At 40.3% G+C, this 24,489-nt stretch overlaps 1 protein-coding gene across 1 annotated transcript in view; it reads left to right on the top strand.

Moving 5' to 3' along the window:
- The window catches only part of LOC126188836 (pleckstrin homology domain-containing family J member 1-like), a 75,308-nt gene that overhangs the window by 33,840 nt on the left and 16,979 nt on the right, over positions 1–24,489 (top strand). The window contains exons 3-4 of the mRNA XM_049930453.1: positions 17,305–17,474; positions 18,707–18,770. Of these exons, the coding sequence (XP_049786410.1) occupies positions 17,305–17,474; positions 18,707–18,770 (234 nt within the window). The remainder of the gene's footprint in view (positions 1–17,304; positions 17,475–18,706; positions 18,771–24,489) is intronic.

Here is a 24,489-nt window from a genome sequence, read left to right as displayed (position 1 = left end):
TTTAGCTGCTGTCGCGGCTATTTGGCACATCAGAAGCAGACAAATTGCACGAGAATCGGGAATCTCAAAAACGTTGGTGTTGAGAATGCTACATCAGCATCGATTGCACCCGTACCATATTTCTATGCACCAGGAAGTGCATGGAGTCAACTTTGAACGTCGTGTACAGTTCTGCCACTGGGCACAAGAGAAATTATGGGACCATGACAGATTTTGCACGCGTTCTATTTAGCGACGAAGCGTCATTCACCAACAGCGGTAATGTAAACCAGCAAATCCACGATGGCTGCGACAAGTGGAACATCAGCGACCTTGGCAGGTTAATGTATGGTGCGGCATTATGGGAGGAAGGATAATTGGCCCCCATTTTATCGATGGCAATCTAAATGATGCAAAGTATGTTGATTTCCTACATAATGTTCTACCAATGTTACTACAAGATGTTTCACTGCATGTCAGAATGCCGATGTACTTCCAACATAATGGGTGTCCAGAACATAGCTCGTGTGCGGTTGAAGCAGTATTGAATAGCATATTTCATGACAGGTGGTTTGTTCGTCGAAGCACGTTCACCGGATCTGATGTCCCCAGATTTCTTTCTGTGGGGAAAGTTGATGGATATTTACTATCTTGATCCACCGACAACACCTGACAACATGCATCAGCGCATTGTCAATGCATGTGCGAACATTACAGAAGGCGAACTGCTCGCTGTTGAGAGGAATGTCATTACACGTATTGCCAAATGCATTGAGGTTGACGGACATCATTTTGAGCGTTTATTACATTAATGTGGTATTGGCAGGCAATCATGCTGTAACAGCATGCGTTCTCAGAAATGATAAGTTCACAAAGGTACATGTATCGCATTAGAACAACCAAAATAAAATGTTCAAACGTACCTACGTTCTGTATTTTAATTTGAAATACCTACCTATTACCAACTGTTCGTCTAAAATTGTGAGCCATGTGTTTGTGACTATTACAGCGCCATCTGTCACAAAGCAAAAAAAGTGGTCCAACTAAAACAATCGTATTTCTTTACGTTCTAAAAGAACATGTAATAAAAAAAAACGCAGTTGATATCCGTTTAACCTATGGCCACGCCATCTAGCATGCCAACCATAGAGCCATCTGGTTTCCCCCTTCAAGCTAGTCAAGTTTCGTTCTTTGTAGTTTTTTCGTTTGACGCTTATTTCGTGAGATATTTGACCCGGTCATGATCAATGGACCACCCCGTGTATATATATTCTTTACTGTCATTTCTTGTTTAACAATATCAACTTATTCCCAAGAATTAGCAGCTTTCACTGAGTTAATACTTGGCAGAAATCCAGTTTACATTTGGATCACACTTCCTTAACTCTTGTGCAGAAAAGTGTGCAGTATACTGCTGCATCCATTTTCAATAAGCTACCACAAGAATTGAAAAATCTTAGCAGTAATCCATGTGCTTTCAAATCGAAACTGAAGGGTTTCCTCAGGTATCACTACTTCTGTTCTGTCCAGGAGTTCCTTGAAAAATTAAGCTGATTCCTATGTTATATTGTGACTTTGTTTACATAAACTTATGGCTTGTGTTCTCTCATGTTGTAATTTAATGTACTGACACGTACCACGACCTTGGAGATTTGCTCCTCGATTTGGTCCTAGGGAACTAGATGTGTAAATAAATAAAAATAATAAAAACAAGGGGACATGTCCTACTGTACCGGTTATTATGGCTTTTTCCTCTTTCAATTTACATATGGAATGTGGGAAAACTGGTTGTTTAAATGCCTCTGTGTGTGCTGTAATTAAACTAACCTTATTCTCATGATTCAGATGAGAGCAAATATGTATGGGTTCGTAGTATATTCCTAGAGTTGTTATTTAAAGCGGGTCTTGAAACGTTGTTAGCAGACTTTCTTGTTGTAGTTTCTGTCTGTCTTCAACAGTTTGGCAGTTCAGTTCCTTCAACATAACGGTGATTCTCCCACGGCTCTGTATGCATTCAGTATCTCCTGCTAGTCCTCTTTGGTACAGGTCCTGCACTCCTGAGCAGTGTTCTAGGATGGGTCACACATCAGATTTGTAAGCAAGCTTCTTTGTAGACTGATTGCAGTTCCCTAGCATTCTACCAATAAACTGAAGTTTATTACCTGCTTTACCCATGACTTAATATATGTTATCATTCCACTTCATGTCCCTACTAAGTGCTACATCCAGATATGAGTTTACAGATTTCAACTGTGACTCACTAATATTATGTTCATATGATACTGTGGAATTTTTTTTTTTTTTTTTCATTTTGTTAAGTGCAAAATTTTACATTTTTGTACATTCAAAGCAAGCTGCCAGACATTGCACCATTTAGGAATCTTATCAACATATTTCCCTGTGGTACGACCGAAGATACTTCTACATCTGGCAAGGACTATCCATCCAAGGCAACATGCTACTCCTTCCTATCAAGAAATCCTCTGTCCATTCACATATTTCGTCCAATGCCCCATGTGATCCTACTATTGATAAGTGTAAGTGCGGTACTGAGTTAAATGCTTTCTGGAAATGGAGAAATATTGTATTTACCTGCCTTGATACATGTCTTTCAGGAGATTATGTGAGAAAAACGCGAGTTGGATTTCACGTGACCTATGTTTTCGAAATCTGTGATGGTTGGCATTGAGGAGGTAATTCTGTTAAAGATGCCTCATTATGTGTGAGCTCAGAACGTGTTCTAAGACTCTTCATCAAATGGATGTCAAAGATATTGGATGATAGTTTTGTAGATCACTTCTACTACCCTTCTTGTAGACAGGTGTGACCTGTGCTTTTTCAGCTGCTGGGCACAATATTTTGTTCAAGGAATCTACAGTATATTATAGTTAACAGTGAGGTTAACTCAGCTGCAAATTGGATAGAGAATCTGAGAATCTGATAGGAATTATTAATTTCAGCTGTTTCTCAATACCACTGACATTTATATCTATTTCACTCAGCTTGTCAGTATTATGAGAATTAAGTTGGGGCAACATTGCTTGGTTTTCTTTTGTAAAGAAACACTGGAAAATGAAGGTAACCATTTCTGCTTTTGCTTTGCTACCCTCAGTTACAGTTCTAGTCTTGTCAATGAGTGACTGTACACTAACTTGGTGCCAGTAACAGTCCTCACACATGACTGGAATTTCTTTGTGTTTTGTGAAAGATCATTTAATAATATTCTGCTATGGTAGTTATTGAAGCTTTCATGCCTTGGTCTCTTGATTGCCAAATGAGTTTCATTCAGAATCTCTCTCTTTCTCTATAGCCGTATGCTTGCTATTGCCCATGGTTATTAGATTTTCATCTTCTTCTGTGTACTGAATTACCGATTAAGTGTTGACATATGTTCTCTCTAGCTTTTCATCTTCTGCTTGTGACTTCAGCATGTATAACTGTAGTTGTTGGTGTTGGTTTTATTTCGTTTCCAATCAAAATTATTGTGCCATTGGTCTGTTCACAGTAACTAGTTCCTTGTTCTACCTTCCTATTCTTAAAGATCCTGTTACATAATTTTCTTCTGCTTTTGATATTACCCTATACTCATCTGACCAGCAATCTTTATCTTTTTTCCATTTCACTTCATTGACTTACAGCATATCTAAATTGAGCATCTGCATTTTTTTGTTCAGGTTTTCAAACTTTCTTGCCATATTCAGAATTATGGCACTCAACACTCCAACTTCTAGAATGTTACCCCTTGGTTGGTTTTTCAGCCTTTTTCTCATGATCACCTCCTCCTTGGCAGTCACCTTCTGGAGATTCAAATGTGGGACAAATCTGGAATCTTATGCCAATGGTAAAACCATCATGACACTCAGCTATAGTGCAGATTTCTTGTGGATATACATATGTATCTCTAATGCAGTGGTTTTCATTACCTTATGATCCTCATGCTGTAGATTATTGTCGATTCTTCTGCCTTTAAGGGCATTTTCCCACCACAAAGGTAAGAGGGTGCTCTGTACCTCGAACCGATCCTCCAGTCTCTTTGATAAGAGGCGGTCCATTGTCCTGGAAAACTTGGGGAATTTTTTTGTTCTGAAGATTTCTTGAAATCTTTGCATTTTGCTGTAAAATTATGTAAAGGCATGGTACCTGATTTGGTTTAGGATATAGGCATTTTTTTGCCTCCTGCGTGGCTCAGTGCAGAGCTTTGTTTGCCTCCCCCTCTCAGGTCAATGCTGTGTGACTGGCTGCCACCTGTGTTTAGGTATCCCCTACCCCTCCTCTCACTCAGTCCAGTCCAGTCCAGTGGCCAGCCAGCCCAACCCAGCCTGGTTGAGCCAAGCCGAGCAGACATTTGTTGTTGGTATAGCCTGTCACTGCAGTCTGGCGATACTTCCCCAATGGTTGTTTTGCCGTGATTTTATGTCCTTGCACTGTGATGTGACCAAGACATGAAGACTATTTCGTGTGGTTTACATGTATATCTGTTCAATTATACGTTTTGCCTTGTTTACTGACACGATGTGATTGCAAAGTGTGAATTTAGGGGAATTTGTAGCTTTTTTAGATCAATTTGTTTTGAATCAGGGATACTAGGCATGATACATTTGCATATATACTGAAAAAGTATTGTTGCAGCATGCCAGCAGCTACTGATCTGATTGCAGATTGTGTGTGAATAAGGTTGGTTATAGATCTGTAGTGGAAGGCATAACATAGTGTAATTAGAGCACTAAGAAGTAGCCACTGGGCTTTTGGTTGTGGCAGTTGGTTTAGTTAATATTGAGCTAAAGCCTGCAATGGGAACAGTGCATCACAGGTGGCTGGAGGATGAGTGGGGACTAGGGCAGTAGGGGCAATGCATTGCATGACTTCTGTCCTCACTGACTAACATTTCGAATGCTGCTGTGGTTCTCATTCGACGTAACTTACCAATGGTTACATGCTCGCTAGGAAGAGTTTATTACTTTCCCTTGGACCCAGCTACTGCAGCCTGATTGTGCCAACTTCCAACATTTTGATATAATTCCCGCTTTGTTCTACATGATATCCTTATCCCACTAGTCAGCCACCCGGGCTGCCCATTACCCGTTTAGAATGTTCTAATGGAAAGCAACTCTCAAAGAGCATGAGAACTGTGTTAAGGGAAGCATTATATTTATCATTTATGTTATCGGCACTATAAACATTCTGTCACTCTTGTTCCTGGATAGGGTTTTAAAAAAACTCTCTATTGCTCTTGGATTAACTTTCCTACATAATTTGTAGCTATATGTGACATTCATTTGAGTACAAAAGCCTTTTGGTGTTAAAATTTGTGCATTATGGTCTTGAAAGGCCATTCACCTGTTTACTAACAGAATGCCCATCTAGTAATGAAAAATGAACAAAAATATTGTCTATGGCTATGCTACTGTTCCCCTGCGCCCTAGTTGGAAAAAAAACAGTCTGCATGAGAGCATATGAATTTAGGAGATCTCCAAACATCATTTTTCTTGCTCCATCGTATACTAAATTACCACATATAACTAATTTTTAGTACTTCCTATAAAGTGAATCAAGAACCCTCTAGCTTGAGCAGAAATGCTCTGAAGTCAGAATTAGGGAACCCGTAAACGACAACAATTAGACGTTTAGTTTCACTAAATTCAACTGCCCCTCAACAACATTCAAATATCTGTTCAGTGCAGTGCTGTGATATGTCTATGGACTCAAACGTAATACTGTTTTTTACATACATAGCTACTCCCCCATGCCACAAGGAACTCAGTGAAAAACAGCCAGCTAATCTGTATCCTGGTAAAGGAAACCTCTGAATTGCCAAATTATGTAAGTGGTGCTCAGACATACTGATAATTTAAGAGTCACTAACTTTATCTCTAATACCTCTTACATTTTGATGAAATGTGCTAATTCCTTCTCTACTTGGAAACATGATGTCCACTGAAGGTGAGGCCTTAGTTAGAGGGACTTCCTTTAAGAAGGTATACCTATCAGCTGACTTCAATCTAAAAGAGGCACAGCTCTAACACCAACTGCTACAGGAATTTTTCCATGAGTTATCCCATGACCCCCACTACACTATCACCTAAGCTTTGCCAGCCTCCCCTTCCAGTACCTATTGAGGTGCAGGTCATGGCTAGTGAAAGCTGATCTACGGATATACCCAACTGGCACCACTGAAATGTGACCCATGCCCTCTGCCTTCAGCACCTCCCTGCATGAAAAGCACATCAGTGCAACCAGTTTGAGTTGCTATCTTTACCAGGTCACCATCTTCATCATATTCCCCATCCCTATCAAGACCATTCCCTGCTCCACCCACTATCACTACCTGATCCTCCTTCGTAAAATTATGCATAACTCCCCTATGCTGTCAGTCACCTGAGCCAACCCTGCTCTAGGCTTCACAATGATGGTGAGCTGGTATTCCCTCCTCAACACTTCCTGCAACTGCTGGCCCACGCCTCTACTGTGTGAACTACCTAGCAGCAGAACCTTCTTCTTTCTGTTAGACTTCGTGACTGACATAGGCCTCCTAATTGCTGAGCACTGCTGCATGTTTCCTACACCTACAGCTACAAGAGGCTCCTCTGCACTCAACACTGATAGTTGGTCAAATCTATTGCATATACGCAAAGTAAAACTGAATACCACCACCACCACCACCTCCTCCTCCTCCTCCTCCTCCTCCTCTTCTTCCTCCTCCTCCTAGCTGCCTTCTTGCCAACTGCAAGTTCCCATTCCCCACCACCCTTAACTCTCCTCAGCCTATGCAGTTCCTTCTTTGTGCATTGTAACTGCACCTTAAGGGCACAGATCTTACGCTCCTGCTCCTCTATCAACTTATCTCTACTGCAGATCCTGCATTCCCAGGAGACGATCTCGCTAGAATTCCCGCTGGCTTTCCCACTGCATTCCCCCCAATGAAAATACTTTGAACAAATCCCACACCGTAACCCACTACTCACAAACCTACAACAAAGCCCACACTTCTCACTCATGGTAAAATTTTACAGTTACTGAAAAAAACTGTCGACATTAGTTCAAGCATTTGGTGCATGTGTATCTCAGCCTAAGGTAAATCTGAAAAGTTGAGTTGTTCAGGTGTCTATGGATGGCCATGATCTTAATAAGGCATTCCTAAGAGAACAAGCAAGCTTAAAGGTGAGGGTAATGCAGGTGATCCCATGTCTATGGACTTTGTAACATGTGTCTTACACACAGTGCATGACGCTGTTGAGAGAGGTTGTACTAGTGTTTGTTAGAACCTTGTTCAGTTTCTGAGAGCTTTATATGATCTATTTAAAAACATTCCCTCTTGCTAAGCCAATTTCAACAATATTACAAGCACCTCTGTTTCCCTGCAGCAGTGTTGTGCCTTTTGGTGGTTCAAAAATAAAATGGTGTCAGTCTGAGCTCAGCAAATGTTAATTGCTGTTTAAGAATGTATAAAGGAAGCAGAAAGGGTAAAAAAGGAACAGGAGGAGTTAAAACTGAAACCTAAGGTCACTAGTGGAATTAGTAAGCTACTAAGTAATATGCAAGTCATTAAGGGACAAGATGCTGATAGCTCATTTTGCCTTTTTTCATTCGGTGGCTGCTCAAGTTGAGTGAGTAGTTTCTGCCTAAATTTCAATCACTGCTCCCTTAGCTACTTTCTTCTATACTTTCCGACTGTCTACGGTTAACAAATTAATGAGAAAATTTGCCAATCAAAAAATTTTCTGTAAATAGACAAGCTTCAAAATAGATCTGAATGACGGTATAAATCTGTTGCAACCTGAGAATGTGGACATTGGGTACACAACCAAAAAAGCTCTGTCAATGTGACATATCAGAGAGAGAGAGAGAGAGAGAGAGAGATTGATCTTGATCTTATTGTTCCTGAAAACAAAACTCGTGGAAAGTCTGAGAAAGGAGTTTCCCAGAATGAAGTAGTTCTATAATTATAAACGACTTCACTTAATGTTCATGTATGTGTCCTTATTATACTAGTCTATTATTGTTCCTTGCATTATTGTGTTGCTCAAATTGTATTAAAGTTTTGTTCTTAGCTTTCTTTGCAAAAAGTATAATTTCTTATTGAAATAGATAATGCACTTTTATTTATGTCTGCTCCAAAAAGCTGATTGTTCATAAAGTAAATGTTTTTTTTTAAAATAATGTTTTACTTCCTTTACAGCCTAGCATCACTTTAATTTTCTTGTAATTTTTTTGTTCAAATTACATTTAACAGTTAATTCTGTTGTCATATCCTGGCAAGGTTATTGGTTAAAATAAACAGTGTTCATTTTAAGCACTTTTTTCCTTTTAACTCAGGATATGACCGCCATTATGTTACTATATGTTGTCATAAAATCAATGAAAATTGGCTAAGGACTAGATATAATTTGCTGGAAACTCTGAACAACAGTTAGCGAGGTGGCGCAGTGGTTAGACATTGGACTCTCATTCGAGAGGATGACGGTTCAATCCCGCGTCCGGCCATCCTGATTTAGGTTTTCCGTGATTTCCCTAAATCGCTCCAGGCAAATGCCGAGATGGTTCCTTTCAAAGGGCACAGCCGACTTCCTTCCCCGTCCTTCCCTAATCCGATGAGACCTATGAACAACAGAAATCTTGTTCTGCCATTGCTGAATATTTTTATTCAAAATATAAGAAAGAACTGGAATTCAGTGCAGGAACTTTAGATGATCAATCAAAGAATAAGTACCCTGTTGGAATTTTGTGTAACCCTATTGAAGCCTTCACTCATATAAATAACAAAATTCTACAAGGGAAAGTAAAATTTGGCATTAAAGGCATTCCTGTTTCAGGGTGCAGCTGTGTCTTAAAACAGAACACAGGGATCACATTAACAAATAATACCAAATAAATAAGACTGTATTTGGACACAGGATTCTTTAACTATGATGTCCCACTATGATGTTATTGATCTTACTTTCAAGAACAGAAAATACAGCAAAAAAGTGAATACCAGAATTGATATTATTAGAAAACTAGCTGGGCCAGTATCGGTTGCAAACCCTGACATTCCACACGTAGCTCATGTAACTACATTGGCATTGGTTTACACTACAACAAGAGTACTGTGCTCCAGTAAGGAAAAAGAGTGCACATGCATGCATGCATAGTTTATGTTAAACTAAATTGGGGACAATGAAAATAATTAGTTTGTACTAAATTGACACTACTTCCATGGCTGCCTGTATTGTGTAATGATGCACTACCATCAGTCGGATGAGAAGCATCAGCCGCAAGAATGTTCCAGAAGTGTGCTACTCATCAGAAATCACTCATGTATCACCAGCTACAGAATCTACCTGTCGGCAGACTTACATCCACAAAATCACTCTGGCCATGTCAAGATGCACCTGTCGTATATGTGATCTGTGTCAACAGTAAAGAGAGATTTGCCAGAAGTTTCCTCCAGCAAATTCTTACCTTATTACTGATTCTACAAAATGTGTAAATAGATTTTGTCTTCCCAGGAAACTACAGACACCTCTGAATCAACATGTGATGCCTGTTTGTAGAACTGAGGGTTCAAGGGTGCCACGTCGTGCAACTGTGCAATCACTGTACAGACTACACGGCACCTGATAGAAGAATGTTTATTACAAAAATTTCCTCAATGAACTGCACTTGGTGACACGAAAATCTGTGGAATGGTTAAGAGATCTAGATATTCGGATACAAAATTTTCAAGTCTTTGCTTTTTTATAATGTTTCTTTTTGTACTGTATATTTTTATGTATATGTAACAATTTACATAAGAATGTAAAATTAGTGTAAACCATAGGAATAAGTTATAATAACTGACCTACATAATTTATTTATCAGAGACTGTGAATCTTCTAGAACTGATGTTCGCTGATGATAAAAGTATACTGATAAAGTGCCCAAGTACATGCATGGCAGACACAGCCAGAATAATATTGGAATAGTCCTAAAACTGGTTCACACTAGACAGCTTAACCATTGATCTCACAAAGACTTGTGTTATACAGTTACAAACAAATAAAAATGACTTGTGGATACCATAAGTAGATATCAACGAACACAAATTGGATGGAGCTCCATGTGTGAAATTCTTAGGCATCCAGATGGATAGTAAATGGACATGGCAGAAATACATGGTTAAGTGAGCCAAAAAATTCAATCCTGCCCACTTTGCTGTAGAAATCTCTCCCATTTTGTAGTTTTACTCGACACCTAATGTACTATCACTCAGTACTGCCCTACTGCATTTTCTTCTGGGATCATGTAACTAAGTTAAAGAAAGTATTTATCCTACAAAAACATACAGTGAGAACATTACGCGAAGTTGGTAATTGGAAATTTTGTGAAAATCTATTTGGGGGGTCCTTAGAGTCTTATGCTTGTATGTTACTATATTTACTGTCTAAAGACAACTTCGGTCAGAAGAAACCTGTAGAGGACTGATCTGTGGAACACAGAAACACTTAACAGAAACAGTTTTCACTTTAGATTCTGAGCTCTTGTTCTTTTTTTAATAGAAGTACACACACTCACATACACCGCCCCCCTCCCCTACACACACACACACACACACACACACACACACACACACACACACACACACACAAATGTATGCTCTTGTAGCTATGGTGAGACTGATTATTGGTGATCGATTATTGAAAGGAGTTACCTGGATTGATGGAGGTAGCGAGGGGGTAGGGAAGGGCGCAAGGATGGCATAGTGGGAAACGGGCAAGTCTCTTTCGACAGATGACTCGGTGACTGCACAAAAAGATGAGAGGTTTACAGAGGATAAAGCATAAAAGACATGTCTTGCAATCCCCCTTGCCTAAACCTCCACAAACACCTTCTTCCCACTGCCTTAGCTTACCTTGTCCTTTTCCCTTCTTTCTTCTGTCCACATTACTCCTTCTCTGTCCAAATTGTGTACTGTCTTCTTCCTCTGTCCCCACTCCCCTCCTCTCTCTCTCTCTCTCTCTCTCTCTCTCTCTCTCTACATCCACTCCCTTTCACACTATTTCTCTTCCCCCTTCGTCTCCCTCTCCCTTTTCATCTCCACTTCATATTATGTTTTTAATTTTCAAGTATGTAGAGAACTGATATGTTCTCTGAAATCAGAGGCCAGTGTATTTCACGAATAAGTAGTATTGAATAATAGAAAAAACAGTGGGTAAGTGTTGTTAGTCCTACCGTTGAAGTAGCTGCTTCTCTCCTAATACGTATACTAAGGAGCCAAAACATTATGATCACACCCACAGTGGGAGTGAATGCCATGTGTTGACAAAAAAAAAAAAGGAAAAGGCAACTATCAAAGTTCTGTCCATGAAATGCAGAATCTTTTATGCCTGATTCAAAAAGTTGTGTTACTGAGATGCAGAAAGAACAATCAGAGTGATTTCCATGGTTTATATTCATGCAAACACAACTCGCACACACATATGACAATTGTGTCTGGCCACTGAGAGCACCCTGTGAGCAAGCAGGGATGGGAAGGGTGAGAGATATCAGGGTAGGGGTGGGGTGGGTGTAGTGGTGTTTGTGGGAACATGCAGGGATGAGGTGGAGCAGGGTAGGGATGCTAGGTGCAATTGGAAGATATGGTGAGGGGGGGAGGGAGGAGTGGAATAGGAGAGAAATAGGGGGTCGGGTGGGAAAGGACTATTGGGTGCATTGGTGGGATAGAAGGCTGCATACTGGTGGAATGGGAGTGAGGAAGGGGACAGGTGGGTGAAGGACAGGAACTAGGGAAGGGTGAGGCCAGGGCGGGTTATGGGAATGTAGGCTGTATTGCAGGGAGAGTTTTCACGTGCATAATTCATAAAAGCTAGTATTGGTAGGAAGGGCCCAGATGGGCAAGCTATGAAGCAATTATTGAAGTGAAGCATGTCATGGGCATCGTGGTCACCACCTTTGGTGGTGTGGCTGTCTGTTGGCCACAGTTTGTTTGTGGCCATCCACGCAGACAGCTTGTTGATTGTAATACCCTCGTAGAAAGCAGCACAGTGATTGCAGCGTAGTTTGTAGATCACATGATTGCTTTCACAGATCTTCTTTGATGGGGTAGGTGATACCTGTGACTGGACTGGTGGTGGTGGTGGTGGTGGTGGTGGTGGTGGTGGTGGTGGTAGGATGTGTAGGACAGGTCTTGCATGTAGGTGTATTGCAGGGATGTGAGGCATGAGGCAGGGGGTTGGGAACAGAGCTAGAGAGGAATGGATAATAATTTTGCATAGGAATACCACTGTGGGAGGGGTGGGAAGAATAGTGGGTAGGGTATTCCACATTTCTGGGCACTGAGAGGTAGTCAGAGAATGTGATACAGTTGCTCCAGTCCTGACTGGTACTGAGTTTCTGTGGGCATGCTCATTTGTGGCTGGATGGTGGGAATGTGAGAGGTGGTGGGCAATAAGAGATATAAAGCATGGGAGATCTGTTTCTGTACAAGATAGGGAAGGTAATTTTGGTCTGTGAAGACCTCACTGAGACCATTGGTATATCTGGAGAGTGACTGGTTGTCACTACAGATGAAATGACCATGGATGGCTAGGCTGTATGGAAGAGACATTCTTGGTGTGAAATTGGTGTCAGCTGTCAAAGCGGACATATTACTGACAGTTTGTTGGTCTGACGTGGAGATACTAATGTAACCATCTTTGAAGTGAAGTGGAGGTCAACATCAAGGAAGGTGGCTTGTTGGGTTGAGAAGGACCAGGTGAAGCAAATGGGGAGAAAGTGTGGAGCTTCTGGAGGAATGTGGATAGGGTGCACTCACTCTCATCCAGATCACAAAGATGTTGTCAATAGATGTGAACTAAGCGAGGGGTTTGGGATTCTGGATGCTAAGGAAGGATTCCTCTAGATACGCCTTATATAGGTTATCATAGGATGGTGCAATTCTGGTGCCGATTGCTGCACCACAGATTTGTTTGTAGCTGATGCCTTCCAAAGTGAAGTAATTGTGGATGAGGATACAGTTAGTCATAGTGACTAGGAAGGAGGCTGCAGATTGGGAGTCAGTTGGGCACTGGGAAAGGTAGTGTTAAGTTGCAGCAAGGCCGTGCATTAGAAATGTTAGTGTAGAGAGATTTGACATCAACAGTAGTGAGCAGGGTGCTGTGTTGTAAAGGAACAGGAACTGTGGAGAGATGGTGGAGGAAATGGTTGGTGTCTTTTATATAGATGGTAGGTTACAGGTAATAGGCTTAAGGTGTCGATCCATGAGAACAGAGGTCCTCCCAGTTAGGGCACAGTAATTGATGATAATGGGATGTCCTGAGTAGTTGGGTTTATGCACTGTAGGAAGCATATAAAAGAGGAGTGTGTGAAGTGACAGGGGTGGACCTAAGGACTTCAGGAGAGACTGGGGATTCTATTGGATTTCGGGAATGGGGTCACTGTGGCATGGGTTGTAGGTGGGTGAATCTGACAGCTGGTAGAGGCCATCTGCCAGGTAATCCCTGTTATTAAAAACCACAGTGGTGAAGCCTTGTCAGGAGGTAGGATTATAAGGTTGGGATAATTTTTTAGGTGGCAGATTGATGTTCTATCTTAGGGTGTAACATCAGTTTCCATGTTGAGGGATTTGGGGAATGGTGATGAAGAAAGATTTGAGATTAAGAAATTCTGAAATGTTAACAGGAAGTGATTTGGGTGCAGTGCGGGGGTTGATTACAGTTGGATGGAGGAGTGAACTGAGTAAGACAGGATTCAATATTGGTTTCAGGTTGAGTCTGACTGGGAGAGTTGGTGGCAAAAAAAGTGTTTCCACTGTAGGCTCAGGGAGAAGGGGAGAAGCTCTTTAACAAGTCCAGCGTGATTCAATTTGGGAGTTGGGGAAAAGGTAAGGCCTTTGGAAAGACTGATACTTCTGTGGCACTAAGTGTTCTGGTGGGATGGTTCATAAATGTGTTTCGGGTCTGTTTAGCTTCTGGATTCTGTGTGGTGGTGGGACAGAGTTTCTAAGGATGTGGGGAATGTAGCATGTCTGCGAGGCAGGTTTTGATGTGTATGAGGTGATTTTTTTTTTTGGAGGGGGGGGGGGGGTTGTAGAGGTGATCAGTAGTGGTAATCTAAGGCAGGAGTAGGAGGTGAGCAACTTGTAGAGTCTTTTCAGGTGGCTTTGTGCATTCTGTTAAAGTTCCGTGGAGGGCAAGAGTTTCAGTGTAAGAGTTGGGATGCAGGAATTTGGGGCTGCAGGGCAGGATGGAGAGGAGGTATTGAAAGGAGGTTTGGGTGCGATTTATGTGGATTTACAGACTAGGTTGGCAAGGGCTATAGACTGAATGAATATTGGAAGAAGATAGGTAAATTGATGGTAATGCAGTTTGGGGGGTTCCATGAACTAGGCAACAACACAAGAACAGTATGTGGGACTGAGTCTAGGTAGGGATAAGAAAACTTTTCTGTAGTGGCACAGATGGAAGGAGCAAGGATCCATGAAACAGATAAAAACGCATAAAAATAAGTAAATTCCATTAAAAATGTGTGAAAAACTGGCAAAAATATGCAAAATATGCAAAAACACATGGGAAAATCATGACAGTGACAGAACATATGAAGTAAGAGGAAAATAGGTGAAACCTGAGGGAGAGCTGATAATTAAATGCAAAAACTTACGAAAATCAACATGGAAACCCAATTAGTTCAAAAATAAAGAAAGAAAACGGTAATGGGGATGCAGGTTAGTGGGTGAGTATGTACAGTGGGGGCGGGGAGATACAGCAGATTTGAATGGATTAGATGTGTTGGTATGTGTCTGCTGGGATATGAGAAGAGAGAGAGGGGGGGGGGGGGGGATGGGCAGTTGATAGTTTGAGATAAACAAGTTCATATGACACCGAAGGCATGTAAAAGAAATGGGACCTGAGATGCTGCACTAACAGTCAGCATGGTCATATAGTTGTGAGGTCTGAACAGATGAGACAACAGGAAAAACACAGAAAAGAGAAAGGAAAGGGTGAACACCGACTAAATTAATGTTTTACAGAATAGTACAAAGGGAATCAGTACTGGGTTACAGGATGGAAAGAAAGCTGATAGCATTAAACAATGGAAAATCCAGGATGAAATAACAAGTGTTATGAAAAGGGTAGATTGCTACTCACCATATAAAGGAGATGCTTGAATTGCAGACAGGCATAACAGAAAGACTGCAATACATTTGAGCTGTCGGCCAAAGGGCCTTCTTCCAAGCATGTACCTAACATCCACAGAAACAACCTCAATCTGCCACCTAAAAAATGATCCCAATCTTGTAATCCTACCTCCTGATAAATGCTCCTCCACTGTGGTTTTGAACTGCAGGGATTACCTGGTGGGAGGACTCTACCAGGTGTCACATTTGCCCACTCACAAACCCTGCCACAGTGACCCCATTCCAGAAATGCAACAGGATCCTCAGTCTCACCTCAAGTGCTTAGGTCCATCCCACGTCTCCCCTGAATCTCTCTCTCTCTCTCTCTCTCTCTCTCTCTCTCTCCTCTCTTTACCCCTCCCTGTTGCTCCACACACTCCTACCTTCTACATGCTTCCTAAAGTCCATAAACCCAGGACATCCCAATATCACCAATTACTGTGTCCTCACTGAGAGAATCTCTGTTCTCATGGATCAACACCTTAAGTCTGTTACCTGTAACCTACCAGCCTATATAAAAGACACCAACCATTTCCTCCAATGTCTCTCCACAGTTCCTGTTCTTTCACTAGACAGCACCCTCCTCACTACTTTTGATGCCATCTCTCTCTTCATTAACATTCCTAATGAACATGGTCTTGTTGCAACTGAACTTACTTTTCCCAATGCCCCACTGATTCCGAACCTACACTTGCCTTCGTAGTCACCATGACCAGTTATGTCCTCACCCACAATTACATCACCTTTGAAGGCATCATCTACAAACAAATCTGTGGTGCAGCAATAGGCACCAGCATTGCACCATCATATGGTAACCTATATAAGGCCCACCTGGAGGAATCCTTCCTAACCACCCAGAATCACAAACCCCTCACTTAGTTTGCGTTCATTGATGACATCTTCATGATCTGGACTGAGATGAGGACACCCTATCCATATTTCTCCAAAAGCTCAGCACTTTCTCCCTCATTTGCTTCCCCTGTCTTTCTCAACCCAACAAGCCACCTTCCTTGATGTTTACCTCTGCTTCTAATATGGTTACATTAGTACCTCCTTTCATATCAGACCTAACAAATGTCAGCAATACCTTGACTTTGACAGCTGCCACCCATTCCACATAAAGAATTTTTCATTCATACTTCCTAGCCACACATGGTCGTCATAGTCTCATCTGTAGTGACAAGCAGTCCCTCGCCAAATATACAAAGTGTCTCAGTGAGGTCTTCACAGACCACAATTGCATTCCCCATCTTGTACAGAAACAGGTCTCCCATACCTTATCTCCTATCACCCACCACCTCCCATATACCCACTGTCCAGCCACAAATGAGCTCTTGTGACTCAGTACCAGTCAGGACTGGAGCAACTGGATCACATTCTTGCTGAGTTTAGACTACCTTTCATTGTGAACTGAAATGAGGAAAATCCTACCCAATACCTGTCCCATCCCTCCTGTAGTGGTATTCCACCAACCACAGAACTGACACAATATCCTTGTCCACCCCTACTCCACCCCCTGCTCCAACACCATCTTACCTCATGACTCCTCTCTCATATCCTTGCAGGAGACCCAGATGTACTATGTGCCCCCTTCATCCTACCACCACCACCACCACCTCCTCCTCCTACTCCAGTCCTGTCAAAGGCCAGGGCCACTTGTGAAAGCACCAAATTGATTTTCAGGTTTTGCCCTACATTGTTGCCACTAAATTGAAGATACACTTTGTTATGCAAGAAGGCCTTTTCGACTAATTTATTTTGTTATGGAATTGCAGACAAATTGGTGTCTCGTAGTAGTAAAGAGTGACATTCCTGTGGACTTCACTTCTGGTACCCACTGGAATTTCACAATAACACTGCAATCATACAATTAAATGTCCATGGCGGCTGCCAGAGGATAAGAGGCCAGGTGCTTTTCATATGCACAAAATTTGGCAAATATATAATATTTTTGACTTTGTGCTGTGTTAAACATGTAGTTCCGATCAAAAATTGAAGTAAAATATAGGGCAGCGGGGAATGATATATAGAGAGAATCTGTTACTGAAAAGCCAATGTATGTTTTCCAAATAAATATTTTTGTGGAATTAATTGTTGTTGAATATATCAGCACTAAATGTTCCTTTTTAAAAAAATACCCATTTAAATCTATAAATACAATGATGTTACAATTATTTTTTTCTCTCTTGTTATAGCCTTTGGGTGTCATCATCCTGGAAAACTCAAATGTCCAATATGAACTTAGTACAGGTGTACCATTTTCATTTTCATTGATATTTCGTGATGATCCAGAGAAAAAGCATTTCTTTTCTGGCCGATCTGAGTCCCACGTTAACCAATGGGTAATGGCAATGAAACATGCATCGTAAGTACATTGACTCTGTGAATATTCATATTTCAAATGTAAGGCTTTTTTATTGAATATTGTTAAAAGGATCAAACAAAAATGGAAAATTTATCATCGGTAGTGCCTTTTTAATTTTCGTGCTGACTTGAAATTAGTTTAAAAGTGTTTTAATACCAGAAGTCTTAGTGTCTGTTCATATTCCAATGTACAACCTCTTTCTCAACGTCGTGCTGTTTCCTCAGTCCATCTTGCTTAATCTGGACTGGCGTGCAGTGCGCTTTCTCTTCTTTACATTTTTTCTTCCCAGACTTATGACATTGTCTCATTTGGTTTTGTGCTCTGCATGAATGGTTGCATTTACTGTAACTGTGTTTGAGTAAGGGAGTTTTTCTTAGAAACTGACTTACATCAGTTTGGAAGTGGCACATATTTTGCACTCCTTCTGGCATATTCGGGTGTACACATTTTGCAGAATATCAGTAAACGGAAGATCTGTTAACCATGTCATGTATATGTTTGAGTTAATATCAAGCAACAAGGTTGCCCTTGATTGAAATTTCCCACAGGTCTTACAAAAATTGACTTGGGCTTGTTTTTTTCTCTGAGTGCCAGTAGCTTATCTGAACAGAATTATAAGTGGAAGTAGTATCCACGTCATTCCTCATGTCTGTGTGAAGCAAAAAAGTGCAGATCGGCATGTGAGGCATTGTAATATCAGACCTTAGGGGAATCTGACTGTCCTGTAATATATTTTGTAACTCATTAAATTCTGATACTACATTAGTAAGTGAACCGTGTGATTTTTCTGAGAGAATTCTCGCTAATTATCATCAGTTGTGTTTCTAAAGTTGTGTGGTAGACTACGGTAGAACCCATATAATTGCTATGTGTGCAGCAGATCAAAATATGCCATTTTATGCACAGCTTTGGAGATGTACCATCACTTTTATCAGGTGCCAAGCTGAGATAGCTGTAAATTTGCTAACAGTTGAATAGTTTAGTGGAACCATCTTGCAGCACCTTCTTTGTCACCATGCCTTTTGTGTAGTCTGAGTATTAAACTCTGTGGATCAACACCTCTAAAGCACACTGTTAGTGTTGATGTTTACATGATTTATAAGTTCATTTTATGAGATGTTTTTTCTTCATTTGTGTATAGTTTCATATGTAAAACTGATGCAGTTTAAAGTTGTTTTGCACAAAAAAGAGCCTGCAGACTTGCTTGTATAAAATGAAGTCATAATTTGTAGGTATGAGTACTGGAGATCGCAGCTAATACTGCTTCAAACTAAACTCAACAGTTTGACTGGGAAAGTGAGTATATATATATATATTTTTTTTTGTTTTCTCTACATTTTTAAGCAATAATATTTTAAACTTATGTGAGTATGCTTTAGTGACTTTTGATGTATAGGTGACTTGTCGAAACACAAATATTGGCTTATAGATTTTCTTAAAATATTAACTATATAATACACCTAAAAACAAAGATGATGTGACTTACCAAATGAAAGTGCTGGCAGGTCGACAGACACACAAACAAACACAAACATACACACAAAATTCAAGCTCTCGCAACAAACTGTTGCCTCATCAGGAAAGAGGGAAGGAGAGGGAAAGACAAAAGGATGTGGGTTTTAAGGGAGAGGGAAGGAGTCATTCCAGTCCCGGGAGCGGAAAGACTTACCTTAGGGGGAAAAAAGGACGGGTATACACTCGCGCGCGCGCACGCACGCACGCACGCACACACACACACACACACGCACACACATATCCATCCACACATATACAGACACAAGCAGACATATTTAAAGACAAAGAGTTTCTTTAAATATGTCTGCTTGTGTCTGTATATGTGTGGATGGATATGTGTGTGTGCGAGTGTATACCCGTCCTTTTTTCCCCCTAAGGTAAGTCTTTCCACTCCCGGGACTGGAATGACTCCTTACCATCTCCCTTAAAACCCACATCCTTTCGTCTTTCCCTCTCCTTCCCTCTTTCCTGATGAGGCAACAGTTTGTTGCGAAAGCTTGAATTTTGTGTGTATGTTTGTGTTCGTTTGTGTGTCTGTCGACCTGCCAGCACTTTCATTTGGTAAGTCAAATCATCTTTGTTTTTAGGTATATTTTTCCTACGTGGAATGTTTCCTTCTATTATAACTATATAATACACTGTACTAGATACGTAATTGATGAATTTTTAAAGTAACAAACTGTGGTCTGAAGTATGTGTTCTCTTCTCAAATTCTCAGATTGCCTTCCATGACCTCTTCAATTGAATAATAATATTTCTGCCACACAAGTTTTTTTCCCAGAGCAATACTGTGCAAATCTTTCCGTTTTACTTTGTTATAAATTTTCATACTCATATACTGTGGAATTTTAGTACAAAGTTTTAAATGATGAGTAGGCAGCATAAAATTATTTTGATTCCTGTTGTAATCATATTGAATTTGATTTGCTACAAATAAATGAGGGTTTACTATGAACAAAGATAATCAGTACATAGGTGTACAGTCAGGGAACAATTACTGATTTGATTTGATTTTTATTTGGTACTATCAGATTGCATTCTGTACAAAGGAAGTTCTATAATGCAGGACAAGTCATGGAATATGATATTGCACAGAGAAAAGGAGAAATGTCCTGCTGCCGTATGGATAAGATAAGTGTATCACAGTGTGTGAATGAAATTATGCAGCAATTGGAAACATATTCAAAAGTTGAAATGTGTGGGACAGTATGAATCTTGTGTGCCAAACATCTAAACTTCACACAGATTCGCAATGAAATTCTGGTGGTATGCGGACCAAATGCAATGTCACACCCAGTCATAGTGAAATGGTGCCAACAATTTGATAAAGGCCACATAAATGTGGGCAATGCTGATTGGGAAGGAAAGTCATTATCATTGATCACAGATAACAGTGCCCAGGTAATTGAGGAAACAATTTGCAGCATTCACAGAGTGAATGTCACAGACATTGCTCAGCACATGCACATCTTAGTAGGAAGTGCTCATTCCTTCATCTGAGATAATCTGCAGTATTGGAAATTGTGCACATTCTGAATTTTGCAATTACTGTCACTTGCACACGAAAGTGCGAGGTTTATGGCATCCCTGCATTTGTTTGAATGCTACTCTGGGAAAGCAACGATATCCTACACTGCATCATTACAAGTGATGAGACACATATTTGATGTTTAACACCTGCAACAAAGACAGCATCTGTAGAATGGAGGTATAACTCTTCACCTGTGCAGAAGAAATGCAACGTTGTATCATCAGTAGGGAAGGTCATGGTCCCCATTTTAGATGACTAGGAGGGAGTTTTATACACAGAGTATATGGCAAAGGGCACAATCATTATTGCCAGTTCATACTACACAACAGTGATGTCACTGTGTAACACCATAAAGAACAGAAGGTGTGGAAAATCACGAAAGGTGTTGTTCTCGTGCATGACGATGCCACACCACAATGAACTTTGCTTCAGTATTTTAGATGAAAAGTTTGGAAGCATCCACCACACAGTCCAGATGTTTCAGTCTGCAATTTCAATCTTTTATGCAAACATATCAGTCTGTGAATGGGTTCTTGACAATATAGTGGATTTCTTTCATTGAGAAATTGAACAATTGGTAGAGCTTTCCGACCATTGTTTACAGAGACTAAGTGAATGTGACAAAAAATAGTCATGAACTGTGTCACACTCAAGTGTAGTGCAGCACTCAGTAAAAGTTACTTAGCCAGCTGTAGGAATGTGTAACTTACTTTTTGAAGTCCCTTCATATAAAGCTGCAAACAATATGTACACAAAGCACACAATATTACTACACTCGTACATAGTGTACAGATACCAATTGCCACATGTTGTGCACGATCAGGTATTAAAGTTATGAATTTATAATTTATTAAACTGATACTATTTAGTAATTCAGGGAATGACTTTAATTTGAAAGTCGGCGATGAAGAACCTACCAGCAGTGACAAAGTCGATTCAAACGGTGTTCAGTCAATGAATGCAGATGCAGAGCAAGTGTGATTAGGCATGTGGAGATATCCTTACTTGTGTTTAAAATATAATAAATTGAGTGCAGTCAGATCTATCAAATCATTATGAAGTCAATTAACCTCATCATATTAATGATAGTAATTTGGTGTAATTATGATCAGAGTTATTGGGTTTGTATTTATTTATTTATTTATTTATTCCATGTGATCTGATGGTACACAGTGTGTTGCAGATGTCGGAAAATATCATTTAACATTGTTAACATGTATTAACATAAGCCTATAGTATCCTAATGTATTATATTGCTCAATGTTTTCAATTTAACACACAGCAAGATTATTGTTCTAAGTATTCATTTACAGAGTAAAAACAGTGACACAACAAATATGACTTCACGGCTTTGCTAAATTTTATGTTGTCTTCGATGGACTTAATACTAGTGGGAAGATCGTTGAACAGCTGGAGGCCCATGTGGAAAACTCCCTTCTTACACAGTTGAGTGTTTGTACGTATAACATGCAGGTTTGCGTTTTTCCTGGTGTTGTGTTCATGTATTTCACTATTTTTTACGACTCTGGGGTCAGTTGGCACTACATGTTTTCTGAAGAATTTTAGAGTCTCCAGAATGTAGAGGCAAGGGAGTGTAAGGATTTCCAACTTTCTGAAGATGGGTTTGCAGGAGTCTCTGGGTTTGCTCCCAGTAATAATCCTCATTGCTCTCTTCTGGATTCTGAATGTGCTCAGAGCAGTTGGAGCATTTCCCCAGAATATTACACCATATTTTAGATAGGGCTTGTGTCAGCTGGCAGGCTGAGACTTTCTCGAACTGGCATGTGTTCCTTGGATATGTTTGTCCTCTGTGCTCTTGTGACTTTAGAGTCCAATTGCATAGTAAAATTCAGACAGTCAAAAATACAGGAGTTGGTTTAATAAATAGAGTGAGTGACTTAGAACGTCAAAGTGAAAAACCATGGGAGGACAGCAACAATGTATCTGAATTTTAAGCTGAATTTTGGAAAACAAATGCCAGATCAAAATACATTCTGAGTGATGTCCTGTGTGTGTTTCAGTTGCGGGTTGCTCGACTGTGACATTTGACAGGGGCTAGTTTCTTCCATTGAGAAAATAGCTTTGTATACTTACCCCAGTTTTGTGTAGCCTGTGTATCTATGTTTAGGTCCAGACAATTCAACACATATATTCCTGTCCTGATTGACAGCCTCAAGGATGCCATGTCAGCAACTCCTGATGCATTTGATGTCATCTGTTCTTAAGCTAAACTAGAGTAACTAATTTGCTCAGTTTTGTACATATTTACTTCTTTTCTGTTTGCCGTGAGTTTCAAAAGTGCACTTGTCTGTTCTGTTCCCATAATGTGTACTTCCTATTTTTTTTTCTTGGAATTTGCAGTTTGATGCTCACGTGAATAGAAAAAAATTTAGCAAGAAGCAGGCACTGGAACTGCTGCTCGTGCCATGTGGCCTGAAGTCATTGTTTGAGTTCCCTCATTCTATTAATCTCAATACTCTTTCACCTGAGCAGGAATATATAATCTCTCAGGAACTTGGAGCATTATCAGGCCATCCATATTTATTACCCATAAAGCATTCTGCCTTATAGGCACCAGCAGTTGCATGACATAATCCGCTGGACTGGATATTGGAATCTAACTTGGTTGGTTCCCAGGATCCTCACTGAGGTGCAGTTAAGGGCTCTCTTCAGAGTTATTAGAAGATTCATATTTTACAGCAATATCTAATCACATATAAACAACATACGTAAATGTTTGAAACATTAAACTAGTTTTGACTAGGTAACATTTCTGAGGCCATAAAGAGAAACAAAAGCCTCCACTGTATCCATTATCGCTGGGCTGCTAGTTCAACAGCATTCCGGGAAGGCTTGGTACAACACTCCCTGTCTACGGCATTTATCCAGGTTTAAGTTGAGATCCAATACACAGATTTTCCCCTTCAAAGAATAGTTACGTAAATATGAATAGCACAATATGAATTGGTGGCTTATTCCCACACAACGTTATGACACAATAAGATTCTTATTCGGTCATTGGAGGTTGATACATACACGCATAAACCATTGCAGTTGATATTACAGAAATTTTATAAAAATATGATTATATTAGATAAAAAGAAGGCATACTATGGGTTATAAAAGAATACATGTGTCTTAAGATTTTTGTATGTCAAAATTTGTTATCACAGCTGCTTTTCACAAAAAATAGAAGTATGATTCTGTAAATATCCAAAGAAATAGAAAATAGCTGAGGAAAATTTGTCCCTCATTAGACATTTGCCCAAGTGATACAGTGATTGACTTGTAAAAAAGAGGTTCTAGTACTGTGACCTTCCAAGCGTCTGGCAGGGGTGCAGATGTTGATGTTTAAACTTGTTACAACATTATTTTAATGCTTTTCTGAATATTTTAGAAGTATGAATGCAATACTTCTGCTTTAATGGCAGCGAAAACCCCATTATACCAAATCCCAAAATTTGCAGTTTTGGTTTTCTTTTCCGCATCAGGAACACTAATATGGGGTTGTGGTGCTTACCATCACATCACAAATTAAGACACACACACACACACACACACACACACACACACACACACACACACACACACACAGGGAGGGGGGGGGGGGAGAGAGCGAGAGAGAGAGAGAGAGAGAGAGAGAGAGAGTCCAGTCACATTAATGTGACCACCTGTCAAAAGCTGAATAACCACCTTTTGCTGTGTTGACTTCTGGGAAAGACATGCAGGAAGAGTCAGTGAGGTTCTGGAAGGTATCAAAAGGAAAGTGGAGTCATGCTGGCACTAGTATCACTGCCAGCTGCACAAGGTTTCTCAGTTGAGAATAAGTGGCAAGTATAACCTGACCAAGGTCATCCCAAAGATTCTCCATTGGTTTTAAATCTGGGGAGTACGGCGGCAAGGGGATTACAGTAAACTCGTACTGGCACTCTTTGAATCACAGGTGTACATGTGAGCCGTGTGACACAT

This window comes from Schistocerca cancellata, chromosome 5 (genome assembly GCF_023864275.1).
Source record: "Schistocerca cancellata isolate TAMUIC-IGC-003103 chromosome 5, iqSchCanc2.1, whole genome shotgun sequence".
NCBI lineage: Eukaryota > Metazoa > Arthropoda > Insecta > Orthoptera > Acrididae > Schistocerca > Schistocerca cancellata.
The sequence above is the reverse complement of the archived record's forward strand: the minus strand, read 5'-3'. Positions and strand labels throughout refer to the sequence as shown.